Raw genomic sequence first — 26,472 nt, 5'->3', positions numbered from 1 at the left:
TCACTAAATTTACCCTTGGTACTTCGGGTGCAAATCTATATCTATCTAAGATGCAATAAATTTCAGCATTAAATGTTTCACTAAAATCACTTTAGTCAATAGCATGATGAGCCGACTGATCACTGAGTGAAAACTTTCCAAAAAATTTGTTTTATTTTCAACACATCTTCTTCAAAAATATTGTTTTGAATTCTTTATTGTATGTAGAATGGTATTAAGTTATTAATAGGTATTATACTTTTTTTGTAATTTCAAGTAATATAATTCGAAATGTAGGATATAATTAAATACTAAAGTTGCCTTTATCAGACAGTCTAATTCCAACCAATGTCCTACTTTATCAACACAGAATTTTTGAGAAAATAAATGCATGAACCGATTTATTTTATATCCTACGAAAAGTTTATATAATTTATCCAACACCTCTTGATTATAAGGTCATAAAATTGCCGATTACACATTAGAAGGCCCATAAGTCACTAGTGGAATTATAAATTTATAATTAAACTGTTTTTTCATAATTAAACAGTTTAGAGAAAATTGAACAGTTTATTGAACACAAAGAAGTTTAATACATAAAATTAGAATTATATGAACCATTTGTCCAGCGTATCTTAAAAGGAAAAATTTCATGTACTCGTATGCTAATTATGCTATGTGTTTTCAATCACATAGTTGATACGAATGTGATATTGTTTATATACCTACACTGCTCCATTTCATCAGTGTGATGAAACTATGTATAGACTATAGACTACTGTTTGTATAAAAAATCAGAATTGAATTGAATTGGCAGAAATCAATGAACGTTATTAACATATTACTTCCGGTTTAGTGGAAAACAATCAAAAGTTTAACAGTAAATAACTAAGCGATCTCGCTTTGTATCTACCATAGTTTCCTGAAAAATATCCAGTGGTAGATTATTGGCAATATTTTGTGTCATTATATCACTTCTTACTAACTTAGTGAAATATAATAAACTGTAGGTTTGTGACAGTTGGTTGTCAAATTAGGAATACAATAATTAATCGAGTGATTATTTCATGGTCTAAATCAATAATTAGATTTTTCTTGTCATTATAAATGGTTTTAATTCATCATACTTTTTTCTGTACGACGTTGAAGAAGTGCATTTGAAAAAAATGAACCCATTTAATTGGTTGTTTATTTTTTCTAGGAAACCAGGTATCCATCATAATTTGAAAGCTCAGTCCATTTCAGGGGTAAATTAATTGACACGTTTGAAACAAATGACTCATGTCTGGTGACGTAAATAATTAAGACCATCAATGAATAATAATTAAGCGATTTTGTATATGGCGAGTTAATTAATTTATGATTTGACACAGTCTGGCTTTTCGCAGCAGGATGCATCAGTTTGTAATAAAGAGTCTCTTTCTATCGTGGGAAAAGTTTTGTGTTAATATTGCTACTTGTGTGTGTTTAAAAAAAAACACAAAGACACTACTTTATGACAATTGGTAAAATTAAAGATTTAATTAATTGCAGTGATTTATGGGCTAGTTAATGGACACCTACTAGGCAAGTTTAGTGATAGAGCGTACAACGTCCTTCCAGCAGGACTCCCAGTCCTCTCCGTCCTACCAGTTTAAATCGCTTATAAGAGAACTTTCTGGCCTGCTAGCAAGACTCTGTTATACATCCGGAAAAAACTGGATTTTTTTCCTGTTCAGGCATGCAAAAATCACGTTTCTGTGACAAAATTTACCAGTCATGGAGAAGATTTCGTTAGGTACGCGCGTAGCCATACGTGCTACCAAGTTTGATCCAAAAGACAGTGACAACTCGTGGAGTAGGTGCTATTTTGGTGATAATTTTTCGACAGCGTTATGTTGGGGGACAGTTACTGCTAAAAATAATGATAAAATATCAATAGTATGGGATATTGATAGCAAAACAACCAAAGTACGGTTTCAAGACCTGGACAAGATTGAAAAAGGTATGTAAATTATGCTTTCAATGTTATTGTTTGGTTACAATTCGCTAATAATAATAATTTAACTAAATTTTGCACACAATAATATAGATTAATAAAAAATTAAAACAAAAATATGTATTTAAATTTTTAAATACATCAACACTAATTTTAAATTATTAATTAATATTTCTTTTTCTAACAGTACAAAGTTCACATGGTGATGGTGCCAGTACACCTCAGGTATCCTACGTCTAAATCTTATATTCATATTGTCTATTACTTACTAACACTTTATATGTATAAATTACTAACTTTTCTCATTTCTCTTAGTATTCAGGAGTATTCGTCTTTTGCAAAATATATATAATTTCTTTCATGTGCACTTCATACATAATGTTTTGCTTTTCGCGTGTCAATGGATCGAATCATAAAGTATATATAAATCGTAAATTTTCAAGATAACACCTGAAAGAAATTTCTCAAAAAAATACTGTATTAATAGATCTCTAATTCTTTGTAGACACGTTCTAATTTGTTTGCGACATGTTTGTTTTCTAAAACCTTTACAACTTATATTTTTGATTTCACAGGCTGGGCCTTCACGAAGTCGACGATATGAACTCTCAGACACATCTGACTCTTCATCAAGCTCTTCATCTTCTGATGAAGACGATTTGCCAACACAGAACGATACAATTCTGGCACACTCGACAAAATGGACGTTTACAGAAAATATAGAAAATGATGAATATAAAGAAGGTTATTATAAACCAAAATTAACCACAACTGATATGATGAATATGAGTGAACTCGATTATTTTGAATTATTTTTCCCTACAGAAAAACTCAATTTAATCTTACACTACACTAATTTAAAATTGGCACAAGGCAGAAAACCAATCTCCAGACAAGAATTGTATAAATTTATAGGAATGTTACTGGCAATGAGTGTTAATACACTAACTCCAAGACGAAAGTACTGGAAAAATACAGATACTGGCGTATTTCCTCCCGCTGCATTTGGAAAACGATTTGGCTTAGGATTGCACCGGTTTGAAGAAATTATGCACGCGTTATCTTTTGCCAATCCCGACGAAGATGTTGGAGACGATAAATGGTTTCAGCCCCGGGCCTTAGTTAATTTCTTAAACGAAAAATGGCCAAGTATCATGACTGCTGGCTACAAGCTAACTTGCGACGAATCCATGTTTTCTTGGTATGGCAAAGGAGCACATCAAAATGGAATGCCGGCTGTTATAAAAATCAAAAGAAAACCTAAAGGCGTCGGTTGTGAAATGAAAACACTGGCTGACGCACAAACGCGCATTATGTTGCAGATGGAAATAAACGAAGGAAAAGACGCAATGCAAGAAAAAAGATGGCAAAGAGAATTGGGCGCGGGAACAGCTACCACCTTACGTCTCACTCAAAAATGGCATGGAACGAGCAGAATGATAATTGGAGATGCTTGGTTTGGATCAGTCAAAACTACTGTTGAGTTGAGAAAAAGGGGATTATATTTCTTAGGGATCGTCAAAGTCGCTACGACAAATTATCCTTCAAAAATAATAAAAAGCAAATGCCCTGAAGAAAAGGGAAGATATGCAACTGCTACCGCAGAAATTAACAACACAAAACTCATAGCTCTTGCTTGGAGAGATCGAAAAGTTCACACATTTATTGGTAGCTGTGGGACCACAATAGACGGGGAACCGTGTAAAAAACGAAGATTCGACGAAGAAGGCAATCTGTATTATAAATCAGTGAAACGCCCAAAACTGGTTCAAACATACTTTGATGGAGCCCCTGCGATTGACATTCACAACCACATACGTCAAAGTGGACTATCTTTAGAAACAGTATGGAATACACAAAATTGGGAGCACAGAATGTATGCTAGTTTATTTGGAATAATAGAAACGAATGCTTTTTTGGCATATAATTATTTTGCTTCTAAAAATGTAGATCATCAAACTTTTACAGAAAATCTGGCCATACAATTAATCAATGGACCAACGGAAAAAAGAAATGTGGATAGACATCAGTCCCTTCCTCACGAATTAGATGTTTCCAATAATAATAATGATCCACATGTTTTAAAGCCGTTGAGTTCCACAAACCCAAATAAACAACGCATTCAAAGAAAATGTATTATTTGCTCCAGAATCAAAAAAGTGCAGCAAAAGGCATCATATTTTTGTGTACCTTGTGGAGAAAGGGCTGTAATGTGTAGTCCTCAGACAGGCAGAGACTGTTTTGTTTACCACATCCGAAATGGAATTCCTGCTTAAAAAAGCCTTTTGTTATACAATTTATTTTATTACAATATGCAAAAATAGTGTTGATTTCTTACATTTCTGATAATAAAGTTTATTTTTAAATGTGAATTTGTTTTTTTTTAAGGATATTATATTATTATAAATCCATTTATTTATTAAAATAACTTTCCCCGCCGCCTCTGGTCAATTTGCGCGCCGTACCATGTGACCAACATCAGAACGTAAGTCCTGCCGGAAGGACAGGGCACCTAATTTTACGTCCTTCTGGCAGGACCGGACCCTGTTGCACAAAAGTACTTCTTGAAGCGCTTCCAGCAGGACAAATCGTTGTACGTTCTATCATTAGAATTATGTGACATATCAACAAATAAAAACATCGAATCGACCGAACTTGACCATATTTGTTCAAATCATTATTAATGGCTATTAACATTAATTCGATCGGGAATTTTAGTAAAAATGATGATCTGGTCGTGGACCTGGTTAGCTGCAGTGTAAACATCCTATAATATCAGAAAAATGCTAATTACCTCAGAATTATCATTAATTAAGACTAATTTAACAAGCCATAAATAAATTCCTGGCAGAATTCTAAAATGTAGGAACACATTACTTGTTGACAAACGAGCAAACTTCGCAAAAGCACCGTAAAAATAACAAACAATGTTTAAAGAACATACATTTCCTAATCCCCACAAACTTTAAGAACATAAATCTTCGTCAAATAATATTGTTAAAAGTTATATAAAACTCAGTCACAATAGAACTCTAAAAATTCGAACCGAATCTAGGTGAAAATGCTCTTCTTTGTAAAACTTTGGAGTACTTGCATAAGTTCGATCGTCAGTCATAAAATATTTTATGACCAAAACTGGATCACTTCCGGGATTACCGATGTCTCCCACATAAAATTTTTGAAGTTAGGGTGTTTTTTAGGGCCAAATCCACTTTACTGTTACGAAATAGCCCCCACTAATAGTCACAACATTTAAATGAGTCTCGAAAGCTTGTCGCCTCGAGCAAAAGCAATGAAAATGTGAATAGCTCTGTTTATTATTATCAAGAGCAACTTTTTATGCCAGCAGTTTTTTAGCAGTTGAATGCATTTGCGAGCCTTCAAGGCTATAAATAAATTGGGTAATCGCTGCAGAGGAACGCAGAATAATTGATGTTCAATCAAGTTCGGAACAATGAGGATGAGCATGTGTTCGTGCTGAAAAACTTCTTTTTTGGCTGTTGACTTAAGCGTGCCGCAGGTTTTAAAGTCAAACATGTTGAGAATGGAATTTTTTTCTGGGATGTAATCGTTGAGAATTTGGTTTACAGTATTGTGGATTCATCAGATTCAGACATTCGCTAACAAAAAAACCCATACTACATTGAGATACCGTACGATATACATAAAATTTTGGTTTAGCGCTGAACAATTTACAAAAAGAATTCCAAGTAAAATTGTAAAAATTTCTTTTCGATGGGAACATACATAATTGTCTTTAAAGTAGTACCTACAAAAAATAACGAATTACTAACATTAAACAATTACTACGAAAACTATAGGAAATAGTTATTTGTTTATTAAGTACAAACAATGTTTTTGTGACGAGTAATCAGGGCGTTGGATGACGTTCAGAAATCTTACGAGGTCCGATGACGCAAAAGAACATCTTTTTCTCCAACTATTTTTACTATTAGGCTCCATGACTGTGCGTTGTTTCGGATAAGATAGAAATATTAATATTACAATGGGTACTTTCAATGATCCAAGAGAACGTAAATTGAAATATTCCGAACAGGAATAAAAAAAAAGAATTCAACATATCGTGAAGAAAATGGGAGTAACCGGAATGCAATTAACGTCTTTCATGATCATGACCTGACTGCACAATATTCAGATCAGTACGAGATATGTCGATAAAGTGTAATCTAAGTTCATTGCCATCGCAATTGATGTCGACCTAGGGCACTTTAATGGGTTTTTGGGTTAGGGACAATTCATGGACAATCAATACTCGAAAGAAGTTCCAGGATACATCGAAGAACTGGGATCCCTGTTAGAACTACATTTCTTCAGATTAACCACTAGTTTGAAATTCTGCCAGCTACTGCTGTAGTTGGTTGAATCGTTTGGACTTTATCGAATACATCGTTGTAATCCTTGATTTAATTTTATTTATCGAGCAAATAAAAAAAGTAATGTGCGATAAAAAAATCGTCCTCAGTCGACACTGGTTTTTAGTTATCATTTTAATTTCCCCTTGTGAATAACAGACGATAAAAAACCTCCCCCTCGTCCAATGAAGCCGTGAAGGCCGATTTGTCGATCGCATCTTAGTGTATTAATCATACTTCTGAAAATATGACGAAGATTAGGTATATGTTGATCTTTACACTGTATGAAGATGTTTAGTAGATGCGAGTCAATGGCATCCAACCGACTATCTAGAGTATCAGTTCAGGAAATGTCACTTGGATGGAAAATAAATTAACACTGTCTCAATTCGGACCCATATTATCATCAGCAGTTCAGACAGACAAAATAAATGAGGTTGTTCACCATGAATAATTACTTTACTCTTGGTACTGCTGACAATTAAGTTTGAAATGGTAAAGACCTGGATTAATTGGTTGTAAATGCATAGCTTTTACTAGCTTAGTGATACAAGAGCTTGCAGTTCTTTGACTAAAATCAGTTTGACTGTAAGTGTGACTAGTAGATTTTGTAAATTTAAAAACGTACCTACTGTTTGATTGTGAATGCTATGTCTTACTGTATCCCTGTTTATGTTAATTAATACTTTTACTGATTCGTCACAGTTTTTACTTGAAATTATTAATTGCGTTTATAGGAACCGTATTAATATTTCCCAAAACATGTTTACCAAAACAACGCACTTTATGTAATACACGGTGAATTTCGTGACCTGCTTCTAAATCAGGAAAGTGTGAAACAAATCTGGTACAGACGGGGGCATGTATGGTGGGTCATATCATAAGAACAAGAAAATTACCTTAGAGGTAAAAATTCAATAATAGGTGCATTTTTCATTTATTATTAATTTCTCTTGTTTTTAGTATACGTATTAGGTAGAATTCTCAGTCATCAAATGTTTAAAATTTGCATTTTTGTGCAAAAAAATTAATAGTAGTAGCTGAATGTAAATTAAAAATTTATATCACAAAGTGTGATGAAAACCTTTATATAAACAAAATGTTGGTCTAAATGTACTTCAAATTTATGAGAGTTTACACCAAACATTCAGTGTTTTAAAAAATAAACTGACTTTTCTTAAGTAATTAGTGCTCCGTTGAGGAGACAAATTCAATCGCATTTTATTTTCTTTTAACCGCTGATACTGTTACTTGTAACCTGAACGTACTAATATTCGAATTCTTTAGAAGTATAAACATAAACAGTGGAAGTTAAGAACATGCGGACCGTGCCTCCTTGAAATTTGCGCCCCGTGGAGCAGGGGCTGCAGGGGTGTTATTTATGGAGGTTATCACAACGAAAACAGTAGAATCAAATTTTATAATTTGTCAAAAAAGTGGGATTTGTCAGACTATATTTCAAGGGGGAGGCAAGTTCTGTTGAATTAACTTTCGACCAACTTTTTAAAGAAGCCGATGAGTCAGAAGTCGGAATTAAAAACTTTTACAGTTTTAATACTAAAGGTATAACATCTACACCTAAATCATCAAGAAATATCTAAAAAAATTAGCAAATATAATCAAAAAATGTAAATGTAATCAATGAATGTATATTTCGGAAACAGTTAAACGTGGCCAACTCATTTCATTCTACAAAAAAACGCACGGTAATTTACCCGATAGTTTCCGCCCTATATGTTTTCTTCCTACACTGTCAAAGGTATTTGAAATTGTCTTAAATAATAAGAATGGGAAGTTTTTAGAAATCAACAATATGGATTTAGAGCTAATAAGCCTACAATTTTAATCATTTTAGATTTGTCAGAAAATATTTGAGAAATGGTAGTCAAACTCTGGCAACATTTTTTAAGTTATCCAAAGCATGCACATAACTTGCTGGTGAATAAGTTCTACTACTGTGGTGTCAGAGGAAGTTTTTATAATAAAATTTTATTTATGTGATAGATACCAAACTCTCTATTTCAATAATCCTCCACAAATTTTTTATGCTTCTGAGCCGCATCACTAGATTCTTGGCCCCCTTTTCTTTATTATTTATGTTAACGGCTTATGTTTAAACGTTACACTTGATAAAATATTGTTACCTTATTTGTAGATGATACTGCTATAGTTAATATTTTCAATTTTCAGTACAACATAAAGTACATATATCATATTCATAACCATAATGTAACTCTTTTTATAAATTTATTTTTATAAAATGTGTCAAACATAGTTATCTAGTAGTTAATTCTGACTTTTGCAATAATCCTATTGTCAATTTTGAGCTCGGAGAACTTTCTAGTCTTTGCGATAAGATGTGACACATATACTGTTACGAAATAAACCCATACGCCGTCCCGGTACGATGCCTATGTGCTTTCTAGTATGTGCGTCGATGATGGGTGACTAATCGTCGGTGATGGCGGCCGAGCGACGTTCGCTAAAGAAAAGCCTGGAATCGCGATGGGTAGTCCAGAAAAACCTCGATCACGAAACCTGTACAAGGAGAGTATGGGTTTAAATAGATGCCACCTTCGGGAACGATTATTATTCAGTTGACGATTATGGAGAAATAAAGTGTTGAGTGTTATCCACGCCGATTTTAAATTACGATCATCGTACACAGAAAAAAGTTTACTTGTAAATTTACTGTGAAAATCACAGGTAATTTGTAACCCGAGATAATAAGGGTAATATTCCAACGAAATGTATTTTTAAGTTTGAATGTGATATTTACTTTTTGAATGTAAATCGAAATTACAAAAGAACATGTAAAATTACAAGTAAAATGTAATTTTGACGATTGTAAATTTACAATAAAATATGTAAATTTCCGTGAATAGGTATGTAAATTTCCGTGAATTGGTATGTAAATTTCCGTGAATTGATATGTAAATTTACACAAATTATTGTTATTTTTAGTACTAGTTTTAATCAAAGAAACCATGTCGGACAAAGTGAACCTTTTATTTTATGGTGAAAAACATAATAAACATGTAATAAAATCATAAACACAAAACAAAGTCATTGATGTTGTATATACTTTACATTAATTTAATTTGTTCATAAGGCCAATTACTTTGCGTTTTGTTGGTGTTATTCTTTTTGATTTGGATACTTGATCTGGATGTATTTTCAAAAAAAATCTTTGCATCATTTCCAAAACTGCTGATACTTCGTCTGGATATTCTAAATTCATTATAAAATATAATCCAAACGCCCAAGATACTGCATCTTTTAAAGTGACAACACTTGGAATCACTACTTGTTGTTCTAAAACTACGTGATAAATTGTTTGTGGATCGCTCTCTAGAAAAATACAAAAATACATTAAAATGTTATAGGTACAAAGACGTTTTAAATACTTGCCTATTTCAATTACACATGGCGCAGCCACCTTGATAATTTCATTTAAATTATTCATATCATCACCCTGTGATAAAAATTGCATTAACATAACAATTAAAGATGACATGGGCAAATTATAGTAAGTAATTATCCGCCTGGAAAGTGTACTTTTGTAACTGGAGGAAAATAGTAAACCAGAATAGTAAAGTACTTACCTTTAACAACAAAATACACTATTTTGTACAAAATATATTACCACAACTAATGCACTCCAACTTGTTATAACCTGCAAGCGTTATAGTAATGATTGCGTGCGCATCAACAATTCACAGTATGCATGTGATTTCACCGGTAGACTGGATTATTTTACAAAGTTGGAAGTAATTGTAAAAAATTGGTCTAAAGAGTTTAGACAGTACTTCCCTCGCTGTCGGAAACTTGACGACTGCATGCCTATTGTGTTTTTTTTTTCTCATTACATTTTTGTAGTGGGAATTTAAAAAAAAATGTGATGACGTCATCAACATTTTTGCAAGGACACGTATATCAGTTGGGATAGATGTAGTGTAATACTAAGAATAAAATTATTGTGTTCCCAAATTTTCGGGAAAATGAATTGGGTCGTTTTGAATATTGATTTCTTATAATCAATAAAATAACGAAACAATTTACTCACGTATACGGCGCCGGTGTGTAATATCTAGAGAGCGGATTTCTGTCGGGCTAGGCAAGGTCAAACTCGGTACGGCTCGCACGGGATGCGAATTCATTGCCGTTGCGGACTGCACTTCGTTTATTTGAGATTAGAATAACGTTGTTTCGTTGCACTCTGCTGTTAATTCCCGTTCTCATTTACTTAGCCGTTTGATTAATAAATCGTTAATTATATTTATGGAATCCAGCACGTCCCCCTCTATAATCGTTACGTAGCCCGACAGAAATCCGCTGTCTAGTAATATGAGGGGCAACTGAAAATCGTTTATGTATAAACATTCTTAATTTAAGATGACAAACGTAACAGCATACGTGAGAGTCAAACCAGAGAAACTGTAAACAAAACGACCATCGGTTTTATTGCTTCGACTTCCGCTTATTATATAAAACATTGGGTTTTATTTTAATTCTTGACGGTGAAATTCACAATTGGTTGATTATAAACATTTCTATTCCACATTCGCGGAACCTAGTCAACGAACAAAACAAACGCACGTCTGTAATGTTAAAGTCGATGTAAATAAGCGTGCTACCCTTATGTTTCAACCGAGTTTTTCCTTTAACAAATTTTGTGTCTACCAAATTGGGTTGGCTGGGGTGTAATACTAATAATAAGTGTTGCCTTTAATTTAATCAATAAAATAAATTGACTTCATTAATTTTTTTGAACCACCTCTTAAGAAAATCTAAAAAATATGAATGGAATGATAAATCACAAGTACAAACTCATCATATTTTTTGCATTTTAGATAGGATTTATTCAGCAAAATTTAAGGGTGACGTCATCAATTTTTTTAGGAGGGATGAACAAATACATTTTGAACAAAAGTTTACCATGCTTATAATAACTTTAAAATATTCCCAAGATTTCAAAGCATTCGGTTTTCTAATTCCTGATTAAATCGATAACATAAATTCACGTCTTCACTAATTTTTTTGAGTCACCCTGCATATGCAAATCCAAAAATATGATTGGAATGATAAATCACAAGTACAGACTCATCATATTTTGTACATTTTAGATACGATTTATTCGGCAAACTTTTGAGCTGACGTCATCAGTTTTTTGTAGAAGATAACCAAATATATTTTGACTAAAAATTTATTATGCTCTTTATAACTTTAAAACATCTGCAAGATTTCAAAGCATTCGGTTTTGTAGTTCCTGATTAAATCAATAAAATAAATTTACGCATTCATTAATTTTTTTGAGTCACCCTGTATATGCAAATCGAAAAAATTTGAATGGAATGATAAATCACAAGAAGAGACTCACCATATTTTGTACATTTTAGATAGGATTTTTTCAGCAAAATTTTGTGGTGACATCATAAATTTTTTAGGGGGGACGACCAAATACGTTTTGATCAAAAATTTACCATGCTTATGATAATTTTAAAATATCTTCAAGATTTCGAAGCATTCGGTTTTGTAGTTCCTGAGTAAATCAGCAAAATAAATTTACGCTTTCATTTATTTTCTTGAATCACCCTGTATATGCAAATCAAAAAAATATGAATGGAGTGATAGATCACAAGTACAGATTGATCATATTTTGTACATTTTAGATATGATTTATTCGGCAAATTTTCGAGCTGACGTCATCAAGTTTTTCGAGGGGATAAGCAAATATATTTTGACTAAACATTTATTATGCTCTTTATAACCTTAAAACATCTGCAAGATGTCAGAGCATTCCGTTTTGTAGTTCCCGATTAAATCAATAAAATATATTTACGCATTCATTAATTTTTTTGAGTCACTCTGTATATGCAAATCCAAAAAATATGAATGGAGTGATAAATGACAAGTACAGGCTCATCATATTTTGTACATTTTAGATATGATTTATTCGGCAAACTTTCGAGCTGACGTCATCAAGTTTTTGGAGGGGATAAGCAAATATATTTTGACTAAACATTTATTATGCTCTTTATGACGTTAAAACATCTGCAAGATTTCAAAGCATTCCGTTTTGTAGTTCCTGATTAAATCAATAAAATATATTTACGCATTCATTAATTTTTTTGAGTCACCCTGTATATGCAAATCCAAAAAATATGAATGGAGTGATAGATCACAAGTACAGACTCATCATATTTTGTACATTTTAGATATGATTTATTCCACAAACTTTTGAGCTGACGTCATCAAGTTTTTGGAGGCGATAAGCAAATATTTTTTGACTAAAGATTTATGATGCTCTTTATAGCCTTAAAACATCTGCAACATTTCAAAGTATTCTGGTTAGCAGATTAAAAATTAAATTTCAAAATGTTGTTTTATAATTTTGATTTTTTTTCCAAAAATCTGGACGTTACGGGTGAAAAGTCGATTCAGAGTTGTAAACTACATGTGTAGGACTATGTTATTTTATACAATTGAAAACCCATTTACTATGTACAATTTTGAAGTGACGTCATCGCATTAGTGGTGGGGATGATTAGACAAATTTTGGTTAGCGTTTTACCATCTACATGATATTCTTAATATAAGTACAAAATTTCACAACAATCGGTCGAGTACTTTCGGAGATTATCTGTCTAATAAAAATCCGGGACAACAGACGGACAGACGGACGGACAGACGGACGGACAGACGGACAGACGGACAGACAGACGGAAATGGGAGACCTATTTCTTCGTCTTCTAGGGGTCATGAAAGATCGAGAAAACGTAAAAGTAGAGAATCGGCCGACGGACTCGATTACAATACTTCCTTTGCTTACGCTCGGGAAGTAAAAATGTTAGTATATTTACGGTATTATAAAGTATAATTCATTTATAAAGTGAATATACATTTACAATTGCGATTCTGTATTGTGTTTTTTCAATTTGACTTGTGAAAATACAAATAGTGACACAAGTTTACTTATTTTATGCACAATGCTGCTAACTTACGTAAATTTACTAAATTTAAGTAAAAAAATACATAAAAAGCAACAGTAAATTAATTGTAAATTTACACGACTTTTTTCTGTGTAACAATACAATAATGATGAAAAGGTTGATATGATTTTAATTTTTGGAAAATGCGGAAAAAATGTTGCTGCAGCAGCAAATCTCTACGCAAAAAGAAATCCTGCTAGGCGACATCTATCCGAATAAATCTTCAGAGAAAACCTTAAGTCAAAATTGGCTGAAAGAAATAAGAAACAGAGGAGGCACCGCTACTGGTATAGAAAATGAAATTCGCGTAACTGAAAGCGTACACAATGAGCCGCAAATGAGCCAAAGTTTTATTGGATGACAAATGGGAATATCTTAACCTTCCGTCACAAAAATTTTAAGAGCTAATAAGTTCCAAGTTAGTGACATTAGTTTAAGATCTGAATGAAGTTTTTGCCAGAAGAATCCAATTTAGGACTATCTTGGTGAATGATGAGACACTTGAAAATAAGGAGATTGGCAGAGGCAGTATGAATACATGGCCCCTTCGTAGTCCCGACATAACACCTTTAGATTTCTTCCTCTGAGGGGTAGTAAAAAACAGATTTCCGAAAGTGTTATCCGTAATTGTGAAGATTTAAAAACCAGAATTAGAAATGCATGTGCTGCAATATCTTGCTGAGGCTTAAACAATTGCCCGCGTCCGGTTGTTTTGCTTAATTCGCATCGTAATGTACGTGTGTTGCACAAGAAGGAAGGCATTTTGAACAGTATTTACGCTAGTTAAGGTTACCTAATTGTTGAATTAATTAATTGATTTCCTTGACTTTAATATTTTGGTGTTTTTTTAATAGTTCACTTGTGTGAAATTTTGACTGACGTCTTTCAGAAACAGTGACAAATTGTAAGGGGGAGTACCTACGTTGATTTTAAAAACGTATCTCTTTATTTTGTAATCTAGCAATAACTGCTAAATGTATTTTGTGTTGCACTGAAAGTCGGTTGGGGTCCCGTTATTATAATACTCACCCTGTAGATAAGCTACGTGGTAAATTGAATGTTGAAATATTCCAGGTTAGAGAATTGATAACTTACTCTTCGTCCCAAATTCCTTTAATTTTATATCATTCTAATTTCAAATCTGCGTTAAATTATGGAATTGTCTTGTGGGAATCATCAACAACAGCAAAACAAACTTTTATTTTATAAAAGAAAGCCTTGAGGCTGATTAGTGATTATTATTCTAAATCTCACTGCAAGCCTTTTTTTCAAAGGTAAATGGGCTACCATTCCCTTGTTTATTTATGTACGAAACCTTGTTTTATGTACTCAAAAACAAAAGCTTCTTTATAAGATACCGCGCGATATACATAGCTATACGACTCAGAATGCTAGTAGGTTCTCAGTACCGTTTTGAAAAACCCATTGCTCTGTATTCTATACAAAGAACTTCTAAGCTTTGGTTCATTCTTTTCTGAACTTCTTACCATGTGACCTCATACTACTTTTGACAGTTACTACTAATACTGTTTTGACCGCTTTCGTCTATTTTAAATTGAAATCTTTCGCATTTTTAGCCGTTTTTCCTGTTTTCTTCAGTCTTTTTTTCACAACTGAACAATACCTGTGGTGTTTAAAGTATCGATTTAACACATCGTTCATCGTATGGAGGAAATTTTTAATTGTTTTGCAATAAAATGCCTTGGTCGGTGCTGATTTTTCACCCATTTGTCATGAATTTTTTTACGTTGTGATAATTGACCCATTTTTTGACTGTGCTTTGGACATACTTTTTAAAGAATTGTAATTTTAAATGTTTGACATTCTTGCTGTCACAACGAGAAAACAATACATAAAGGAACACATTTTTTGTGGCTATTCGAATTTTACGGATTCCTGCTGGTACACTTCTTCAACTGTTTTCAGACCATTTATTAGATCCACAGTTTAGTGATTTCCTTTCATTCTTCAAGTTCTGAATTTATTTTTGTACCAAATCTTCCTCCAGCACTTTCTGTCCTACTTTCTGAACTTGCTTTTTCTTCAACTTTCGGGAGTTTTTCACGTCATTCATTTTACATTCCATTCGTGGTTCGTCCGTTCTATATTTTCTAGCCACCGTATCCTTCATATTTGCGTAAAGTTACTTATGGACGTGTCTTTGAAGAGTTCAAAAGTTCTACATTTCTTGTTCTTTTCCATCCTAATTCTGTTTGTTGTCCACCAAAAATTTTGCTCAGCATTTTTTCTTTCCTCGGATTCCAATTTTGTCACATGTACCTACTCTTCATGGATCTTAAATAGCTATGACACAGCAAATAATGCAAGACTAATAAACATATTAAGTGAACACGAAATTCCCGAAACATTAACAAGACTAACAAAAATGACATTGCAACATACAACAATCGAACAAACAGAGTAAAATTTAAAGGCAAAACTAGGTCAGCAAGAGCCTAAGACAAGGCGATTTAAACTGATATTAGAATGAAGTATAAGAAAAAGTGGTATAAACAGAAGAGACCTAGTACTCAGGAAAAGTTATCAATGGCTAGCATACGGTGATGATGTGCCCTTATTAAAGAGGGGTAGAAGATAATTGGAACAAAGAATAGCACAATGGAATCTCAATTCATAATGTGAACAAGTACATGTAAAAAAATGGCAAAAATGTACTGAACATAGTACAAAATTTGAAATGACGCCACCACAAAACGCTATAAACATTATACTTGTAGTAATAGTAATTAGTGATTTTAGTTTGAATCTTCTCATTTAAACGTGATACTGATTATTATTTTTTTATTGTTTATTACTTGTATATTGTGTGTTTTAAGGTCATATTTCACGTTTCTCTAGTTTGCAAATATATTTTTTTATTTTTTCGGTGAGCCTTCGTTCTTTTATCTATAATGCCTATTTTCAGTCAAGAATGGTCGGGACTGGTCACGCTAGTGCTCATAATCACGTAATAAAATTTTAGTGGATTCTGAGTATACATATGTAGGTATGTATAGTTAGGAGAAATGAGGAATAACATATTAATATTATACACATATATCTCTTAAAATGCACGCTTAAGCTCAGAAATAAATTTATATATATATATATAGTCTCAATAGGTTTTCTACAGCAGCGAAAAAATATTAAAATCAAGGAATAACAAACGTTGGCGCTTTACAAATTAACAAAGTTGCTACTACTGATTTGTGCGTTAGATTTATCGGTCGAAATCTGCTAAACCCATTATCTCCTAATTGATAAAGTCTCTCCTTCTAAAAAAACTAACATGGTAATTTGAATAAATATTATGATTGATTTTGATTGAAGCTTATAAATATTCATACAAATGATGCCCAGACCGCGACAGGTACACTTACTTAAGCTTTTAATTGGTGTAAAGAATCAGAGGTGTGGTCAAAAGGCAACTGAAAAGTATGATAATTGCATAATTCATTGAACAACTCCAGCTTGTCAGGCTTTTCCACCTGGAGAACATAGTTGATAAACATGACGTGCTGACCTCACAAATTCCCATGCACGCTTGTCTTAAACTCATTAATCACAAATATTATTTGTTTTGGAAAGGTGTATGTGTGCAATTCCCGGGATTATTAATAATTTATGTAGCGAAAAGCAGTTTGATGACTGTGACTTATTTAATTTATACAGAATAATTGAAGATGTCGGATTGTGAAACTCACGTGGAGTCATGATTGGAAGTGAACTTAAATGCAACGACAAAGGTAATAATTTTTCAGATACGATCTCGTAAAGGTCACTTCGAAATGGACGCAATTTATAGCTGTCAAAATGTCAACAGTTAATTTTAAAGGTATTTAATGATAAACATCAGATTTACGAACGTGCATGCGAGAAGGATTTAAATTGCGACACATTAGCATATTTAATGATGGAAGTAATAAAGTCCGAAGAGTTGACAATCAGAAAACTCGCGTGTGCACCCCGAAGGGTGTCTTTGTTGCAACGAGGATGTTAAAGCATCGAACTTGTCGCGAACTTGTTTTGTTTTGTTTCTTTTCTGAAACTTCCAGAAATAACGATAAAGTTTCCTTGTTTGCATTCTCGAATAAACCTTCTTCAAAAATAGCTACTGTCACATCCCTTAAATGTAAATAAATCAATTCGTTTATTTCTCTGTTAAATTTATACAGAGAAAAAACTTTACTGAAGACGATCTGCGGAACACGTTTCCACAATATAAAATAACGCCACAATTAATTATCGCTGACTTTTTCTTCAGCAGCAATTAAGTCAAGTCCTTGTAAGGCGCCTGGGAATACTTGCCGTGCCGCTTCTGTTAGATCAAAATAGTGAATGGACTGTAATGGTCAAGGTGTTTGTTGTCCGGAAGATAACAATAACCAAAAAAGTTGCTAGAAGAAGTGATATATTGTTTCTAACGTTCCGAACGATCATGGAAAGATTTAATGAGGTGCAAGAGATTGTGGGAAAAGACTTGGTTCGCTCTTTGAATGTCAAAGGATTACCACCAATAATTCGAGAGTGTTAAATAAATAAATGGTTTGCTGTAAGGCTACTTATGATTTACATAGATTAACGGTTGATAATGTAAGGAATAATGACATGTAAAAATATGATGTGTGTTTAACGAGCTGTATTGGAAGTCCTCCAAGTCGAGATAATAAACACACACTGGCCTGAGCTAATCGTAACCGATTGCTAAAACGTAACTGAACGTTTTTAAAATCGAATAAAAAAATGTTAGTTTGATGGAATCTTCACCTGTGTGAAGTGTTCACACGAAGTAAAATATTTAAAAACTACCATAATGAAATTTCCCACACTTTTACCAGATGTGTTGTAAGAATCTTTCAAATTACAAATTTATAATACAGTTTCACTTAGACAAAAAATAATTTCTGCAATTGTAATAAATTGTAACAGACCGAATTCTTGGAATCTGGCGAAGAGATGATTAGCCTGTAATTGTGAGTTATAAATTGAGTTTAAAATATAAAACTGTCCAATAAATAAGAGTCAAACTGGTTGTTTAAAAATTCTTGCATATAATAATTTTAGTACAACTCTTGTTTCCTCAATTCAAGCGGATTTTTCGTCAGCGGTTATTGGCGTTTCTTGATGTAGCATTCAGTTTACAAGAGTGAAATAAAAAAGTAAATCGTAAAAATGTTTTTCTTCAAAATTATTTTATTAGGTTGACATAAGAATAACTTTATGTGAAGAACAAGAGTGTGTCAATCAATAACATAAAACTTGAGGGTCGCGAAACTAGGAAGGAGGGTATAAGTAATAAAATAATAACAATTAGATTAACGAACTCGTATTAAAGAAATGACTAAAGTAAACCCATAATTTATTGCTGAGAAGAGGTTAAAGAACTCGGTAGTGAAAGAACTGCGGTAATAGAGCAGTTTTTCAGTTAAATTTTATTTACAGTGTCACAAATTTTACCTTTTAAGTTTATAGCCAATCGATGTTCAAAACTTCAAAAATTACTAATTTTTTATTATTATTATTAACTCAATAAATTTGTAATCTATGGAAACCTTGAAACAGATTAATGCTATGTAGAAATTGTCACCTGTTACTTTTACGTTAGATAATAATTCCTACTTCCTGACGTAAACATGTGTAATCAAATTATCGCGTACTATTTAGCATGCGTATGTCGACACTCACATCAACGAGTGTATTAAAAATGTATGTGCCAAACTCAGACAATTAAACTAATAGCTCAGCAAGAGTAAAAAAATAATTGTTGTGTTTTCTCGCACTCGTATTAACAATCTGAATTTTACATATGTAACTAATTATGTCGTACTGGTACACTTTTTGGCGGAAAATTTGAATTCGTGCGCAAGGGTGGCAATAATGATTAAAAAAATGTTTGTATACAATATCAAGTAATAATACTACATAAACAAATATAAATATGGTGGTACATAGTTTTCCAAGTAGGTAATATCGTATCATCGTTAACTAATTGGACTAACGTTTCAAAAAGCACATATCCGAAACGTTTAGCAACGTTTTAAAAAAAATGAAAGTTGAACTTCTAATCATAAACGTTAGACAGTGCAAACCGGTCAGTACGTATTTTTATTTTGTTGTTAAGGTCTGAGTATCGGTTTATAAAATTTGGGTAAAGATATAGTGCGTTTATGACTGTAACTTCATAAACATTTTACAGCGGATCCTACATAAAATTCAATAAATACAAGTAATGACACCTTGCATAGAGGGTTAGGCAGACCACGTGCAGTACTAAAATACTCCTAATTTTTATTTGTTACTTATTTGAGTAGCAGTTAAGCCATAAGCGCACTATATCTTTAGTCGAACTATACTAATGTATCGCTATAATTTAAAACAAAACTTATTTGATACCCATTACACGATTAAGAAGAGAACGATCAAGTTAAAAGCTGAATGTTTCAAAATTTTTTTTATTAAAGTAGGCAACATTAAGTATTTTCTGCATTTGATTATTGCTTGTTACGTTTTTGTGCCCATTTATATTAATTATGATTAACTGGCACAAATATCATCACTTGGGTACGAAAATAGTTTTTTATCTGATGTGCCGTGACCAGAACACAGAAGCATACTTCATCAGAAAACTTTTTAATGGCATGTTGTAACAAAATTATAAATTACGTTTTATATATCTAGATAAATAAATTAGGCAATACACTAATTAACGGTCAACAAAAGAATGCAAATACACATATGCTTAATAAATAATTCTGATTTTGTTGATGACAGCTGTGGGATACTTCATATTTGGATTTTTTAATGTTAGCTCTAGGTAAGAATTTTATTGATGAGGGTAATTACTGCTTCAGTAAAAACCCAGCAGCACTAAATTACTACATATTGAATATTGAATAGCTATCAAGTTTGGCCAGAACAGCCGCAAGAGCTACTAAATGAGCTTTGCCTCACACAAGGCAGTTTCTTCGTAAACCATTTCTATGCATTAATTACTGTAACCAATAAATTATTCTTGATCATTTGTTACAGACGTACAAGCAACTTCAGCTCTCGTACATAAAAAAACCATAATGAATTAAAAAATCGGACCCAGGTCTTCGATTTTCCGCGAAATACACCAGAACAAATTTAAGATTACTCTCGTATGTCAGGTCTTCATTTACGACACCTTGGAGAGACTGCTTATGTTAATTAAAATAAAAAAAGAGAATTAAAAACTCGGTAGGTAGTCTCTTGTAAAGGGAAAAGATTTGTGTAAGATGTTTGTGGTATGGGGTTAAATTCATTGCAGAGTTCATTTTCTACAGCCTTGAATGGGATTTTAAACCAATTAATTAACAGAATTGCACAAGTGGATCGATCCAACTCGTCCGGTTTCTAAATCTGTATTTACAATGTCACTGTCAACGTGGGATTTACGACTTGAGTTTGCTGATTTATTCCTTTAATTTAAGGAAAAATGTTCCGTTATATCACTTGTGCTGTGCTTCGTACAATGTAGAGGTACTTTAAACTTCATATTTGCGGCGAGTGTGTAAATCGTCCTCAAATTTACTTTCTGTTGTGTTATTCGTATTTTAGCATTTAAATTATTTTTATTAAGTGTATCATATAATTAAATAAAAATTTCGTTTTTTTATCGAGTGTTTTATTTTTCCATCTCTATAATTTTGTATAATCTAATACTAAAAAGACATTGCGGCAGCTTAGATTATTACAGTTTGCTTTTAAACACAAATCCAAATTTCACTAATTCATAATAATGTTATCGATGTTGTTAAGTTCGCAAAATATAACTTAGCAGATACACCACGTTTAGACGCGTGAGAAAGTTATAACAAATTAATATTTAAGCAAACATAGCAGTTATAAATAAAATGTTACGTTTCTGACGGCAGAATTTATTAACAGTTCCTCTCCCACTATAAATAAAAAGTATCCTAAAACACCTGACGTGCAAAATCCAGGATTCTTTATATTAGTCTCGAGGCAAATAGAAACCAACAATTTATTAATTTATTGACAATATAAAATATATTTAAATATTCTCATCGAGCATAAATTATTTATTTTTGTAAAAAAACAGCTGCTAAAATAGTTTGAGAGCAAAGAAATATTTCGCAGACATAAAAATAGACATCAAGAGAATTTCTTCTTTGTCGGCGTTTTTATTAATGTTAGCTTGCTAACTGCTGTCTTTTAAATTCTTTGTTAAGCACTTACCGTGATTCAGCTGAAAATTCACCAACTGATGTGAAGCAAAAAGGCCGATATCTAAAGTTTGATCAACAAATTCCACATATACGCTATACATGTTGCGCTATAAAAATTCAAAATTGTGCTTTATATACATATTCCGGCCATGGACAAAATGCGTGGAGTTTTATCGTACGACTAAAATCCAATTTCACTGAACGTTATTGAACAAACGCCGCTTTATATCCGATGAACTTTTATTAGTAACTTTATTTCGAAATAGTGGAGTGTTCGCACGGCGATATCCCCTTAATATGTAAAATCGCAAAGCTACAGGACTATATCCGCACAACTGTGACAATTTGAATGCAAAATCCGCAGTTCAATGTAGCGAAATGTAGCAAACTACAAAACAACGTAATTTCTCTGCATTTACTCCTTTGTACGGGAGGAATTCATTATGAAAAAATACGCTGCCAGACAAGGGATGATTTTATGGGATTTATTGCGGCGCCGAGAAATTCGTTCAAATGGATTAATATAGGCTGCTTGAGAAAAGTTACAACTTTACATACGCACACTCTCCCTTATGATGTCGGATATCACATGGAAAATTAATAGATTTTTGTAATTCTATTAATTTTTTGTAATTCTTTTAATTTTCTATGTGACACAGTTCTTGAGAAAAACGAAAAATTTCAACTAACGTAGAGATTATGGGTTGGAGGGAAGTTTAAATATTAAAGTAGTTAAGTAAGTATATTGTGCTTGGAAGAATGTTTGCTACGCTTTTGTGGCGCTTTTCTGTTGCGGTCTATTATTTTCGTGATCATGCCCACAAAATTGAACCAAACTGAACAACTCTGTAACGTTCTAGAATTACCTATGTACCTAAGAGTATGTTAAACCGAAAGATTCACAATAGTAAAATAGTCGTGGAATTTTTTGTGTTAAAAATAATTTAAAATTCTGCAGAACATCTTATCAAAAGAGCATTTACATTTTTTCATAAAAAATTATTCACATTTTATATACAGGCTGTTCATTTTATTTGTTCACGCCTGAATATTTCTGCATAGGCAACCCATTTTACGTTTCATAAACAGCTTTGATTAATTTTTATTTTTAAATAATAATGAACGCATAGATGGCTATGATCAGAACCAAAATTATGACAAAGTATTTCTGTTAGCCAAATATCTTCAATTTTCGTTTGCTTTAAAATGTTTTCAAATTCTGAAAAAAACAGACATGCTATTAGTATTGGGAAAGTTTGATAAAAAGCGTTTAGAAAACTTGAAAAAAATTTACGAGAATTTGGGCAATTAAAAAAATAAATAAATAAAGTTAGAAATCGAACTGTAACAACGACGGATAATGAAGCTGCTCTAATTGAAATTGTAGCAGAAAATCCTCACGTGAGTCAAATCAGACTGCAAGACAAATGGAGATTAGTTTGGGTTCGGTTTTCAACATCTTAAAGGCAAACCGATTTCATCCCTACTATGTGACAATTGTCCAACATTTAACAGAACGCGAGTATAACCGGCGACGGTTAGTGTTTTGCGAATTAATCAAGATTTTTTATTTAATGTTTGTTTGCGGATGAAGCCACATTTACCAATAACGGGTATGTAAACAGACACAACTCACGTTACTATGCCCAGCAAAATTCCCATTGGTATCAGCAAAAACAGTTCCAAGAAGTTTTCAAAGTCAATGCTTGGTGTGGAATTGTTGGTAACCACGTCATGGGTCTACATTTTTTTGAAGGAAATTTAAACGAACCTATGTATCAAAATTTTTTAAAGAATATTTTACCTGAACTGTTGGAAAACGTAGAGCTAAACATATAAAGAATAATTTGGTTTCAAAATGATGGCGCTCCCGCTTATTATCAGAGAGACGTTAGAAACTATTTACACAGATCGTTAGGACCAAGACTTATTGCTAGAGAAGAAGAGTACACTTGGCCTGTACGGAACCCTGATCTAACGTCATTAGATTTTTTTCTTTGGGGGAAGGGGAAAAATGTGGGTTATAGTGTTTCAATCGAAAATGAAAACTACTTACGTGAAAGGATAATAGCGTCATGGAGATCTAGAACTCCCGACACTAGATAGAGTTCATAGAAATTTTGAACGTAGGATAGGACTTTGTGAAGATAGTGGAGGGAGGCATTTTGAACATTTATTATAAATTCGTTTTCATTGTAATCTGGTCCATTAATAAATTGAGTATTAATTTTTTCAATTTTGTCATTATTTGGCATTAACATCTTGGTCGTTTTTTTCTGTGATTGCTATGCTTGCTTATTAAAAAAAAATAATAAATTGAACGAAGTCGTCTCTGGGGTGTATAATATGTTGCCTATGCAAAAATTGTCAGGCGTGGACCGATAAAATGAACACCCCGTAATGGTATGGTTAATACGTAACCGACCAAAATAAAAAAAAAAATATGTACCTTCATGCGCAGTTAAATTAAACTGTCGATATAATGGGCTTAATCCCTATATTCAGTGGAAGTATATAACCAATGTTACGTAAAAAGTACACACCTGATTTTATAGAATAAGAAATTCCAAAATACTTAGTTGGAATAAAGACATCGGGTTTTCTTCCGCATAGCATGCAATATTTAAGTTCTCTTCTTCAATTAAAACATAATTTGTCCTGTTTCATTTGTGGTGAATCGAATATAAACATTGTTTATATTTTTGTAAAATGTTTTATGACAATAATTCATTTAATTTTTTTTATGAAGGAGGCTGGATGTAACATTGACTGCATACTTCTACTGCATACTCATTTGCGTCAAAATTTTCACGAGATTCGTATCGTAAGATACTAGTATTAGTATATGTAGACAGACTTCGGTTTAGCCGCAATTCAATATGGGAAAAATTTAGATTAACACCAGAGTGCCACGTGGTGAATGTTCAAATCCACTTTATATCGGTCCCTTGTAACATTCTGTATTAACACTTAAACGTAGTGGCTAAAGGTTCAAAAATTTTGACAAAATCGAGTGCAAATCCACTTTGTTTTCATCTAAGAGTGTCAGTTTTCTGAGAGTCATAATTGGGATTAAATTAATATGTGAAATGTTATGCCTCTTCAATAAATATAGACCTATAAAATCTTTATTCGAAAGCTTTTTTTTTTTTTGTTATAGATGAACGTACTTGTACATCAGAAAAGTTTGCCAGCCCAATTATTCAAATAATATGTAACTAGACACTGTAGACAGTCTTTCCACTCTCTCATCTGCTGTAGCATCAATCACATTACTAATCCTTGAAAATTATATTCGGTCAGGAACAACATTCTCGACACCTTCGTCTAGCCCAACATTTGAACATTTTTACATATTAACTTATTATTTAGTTCAGTCCTTATGGATTTTCAAATTTTTCCCATATTCTTAATTCTAATGGTTTCAACGTTTTTTATTTCCCTAATACATTGACGTTTCTGGAGTCTTTTGATTACTTCAATTTGTGTAACTTGGTAAAGAAAAATGGGGGGAGATGAAACATTAGGTTACAGTGGCGTAGACAGTTTCTACTTAAAAATAACTAAAATGGTGGCGTTTGTCTGTGGTTTGTTGGCGATTTTATTAGGCAGAAAATTTCGGAAACTAGTGTGATTGCTGTAAAATTGTAGTTGTATTTTAGGAATTTCATGTAGATGTAGCTAAGCAAAATTTGAAAATTCATAAAATAACATAATGTTATACTTATGGTTTATAAACCTGCCTTCATTTTTTATGTTAACAGTGCAGACGACCGACGGTGCATTTTGTAAATGTTGGACGCCGTAATTGATAAAGAACGGACTCTGCACTTGATATACATATTCTGAACAATAGAATGCTGAACTTTATAAGCGACTAACGCAATAATTTTAATTTTGTTATAAAAACGGCTAACAAAATTATGAATCATTCTATTTTCTAGAAAATTTGACAATACAGTACTGTAATTATTAACATTACACTGTACTGCACAATCATTTGGAACAGCATAATATACGTCTTTAGCTTTATTTTAACCCTATACACATGTTTTTTTTTTCTTATTGAAGAGGCACATGTTACCATTTGTTTTAGAGTGGTGCTTATGTGATAGGTGATGGCATAATAAAACATAAAGATGATGCATGCTTCAATTAGCTGTTAAGCTTCTTAGTATGGATAATGTAAAAAAGATGCTTGTATTCGGTGCAAAAAAAAAGTAAAAGCACTACAATATTACAGTTGTTGTTTCAAATTAGAACATTATTAAAATGATTACATGACTATAAACTAGTATACCGTAATAGAAAAATTGTTAAAGGTGCTCGACAATGTATATAATAAAACGTATTTCTGTCTTGGACAACACTTCGACAATTCATCTGTCTTTTGTTTTCGTGTTTTTATTTTAGTAACTCCTTTAATAGGAATTGTTAAGTCGTTAGGATGCCACTTCTGACCCACCTTGTTGCATGCGCCATTAGTGTCACACTACAAATGGAAAACTTACTGCTATCATTCTTACTTTGTCGGATACATTAGTCAGATTCCTCACTGTTATTCGCGCATATGGGAAATTTGCCACAACTTGTAAAGTAATATATAACTAGTGATCTTGGATGTGGATGAAACGTTTAAACCGGTGTAGGTAAATACATATACTTTGTTGGTTTCATTTGTACCACAAAATTTTATTAACTTAAGTATTTGCCAGTGGGGAATGGGGCGAGTAATGCCGTGTATACCCACCACAGCGGCAATTGATAATGTGGACAGTACAGGATTGTCTCATTACCCGATTTCACCACAACACTACACTAATTAAATATGGAAACTGAATTGAGGGTAGAATCTGGTGATGAATAGATATTTATAATTAAAGAGCAAATTTTAGGCTAAAACAAGCCAAAATAGTAAGCTAAAAACGGCGATTTAG

At 32.6% G+C, this 26,472-nt stretch overlaps 2 protein-coding genes and 1 long non-coding RNA gene across 3 annotated transcripts in view; 1 reads left to right on the top strand and 2 right to left on the bottom strand.

The window, feature by feature from the left end:
* Positions 1-26,472, bottom strand: part of LOC135126740 (monocarboxylate transporter 12-like) — a 301,612-nt gene that overhangs the window by 79,698 nt on the left and 195,442 nt on the right. The window lies entirely within an intron of this gene.
* On the top strand, positions 1,738-4,233 carry LOC135126756 (uncharacterized). Its single transcript, XM_064052882.1, has 3 exons — positions 1,738-1,963; positions 2,145-2,182; positions 2,533-4,233. Exons 1-3 carry the CDS (start codon positions 1,738-1,740, stop codon positions 4,231-4,233), a joined length of 1,965 nt encoding a protein of 654 aa, XP_063908952.1.
* On the bottom strand, positions 9,326-10,089 carry LOC135127433 (uncharacterized). Its single transcript, XR_010280229.1, has 2 exons — positions 9,738-10,089; positions 9,326-9,677 (listed from the first exon to the last, which is right to left on the bottom strand). It is a non-coding gene; the product is annotated as an uncharacterized LOC135127433 (long non-coding RNA).

The sequence above is a fragment of the Zophobas morio genome, unplaced genomic scaffold, assembly GCF_036711695.1.
Source record: "Zophobas morio isolate AGI-343-1 ecotype UQ-CSIRO unplaced genomic scaffold, CSIRO_AGI_Zmor_V1 ptg000011l, whole genome shotgun sequence".
NCBI lineage: Eukaryota > Metazoa > Arthropoda > Insecta > Coleoptera > Tenebrionidae > Zophobas > Zophobas morio.
This window is presented reverse-complemented; position numbering and strand designations above follow the sequence as displayed.

Bases quoted from the DNA above. Each gene is read 5' to 3' on its own strand.
- LOC135126756 (XM_064052882.1), top strand. From the start codon at position 1,738: ATGGAGAAGATTTCGTTAGGTACGCGCGTAGCCATACGTGCTACCAAG. The intron at 1,964-2,144 runs GTATGTAAATTA...TTTTTCTAACAG, and splicing joins CCTGGACAAGATTGAAAAAG to TACAAAGTTCACATGGTGAT. The intron at 2,183-2,532 runs GTATCCTACGTC...TTGATTTCACAG, and splicing joins ATGGTGCCAGTACACCTCAG to GCTGGGCCTTCACGAAGTCG.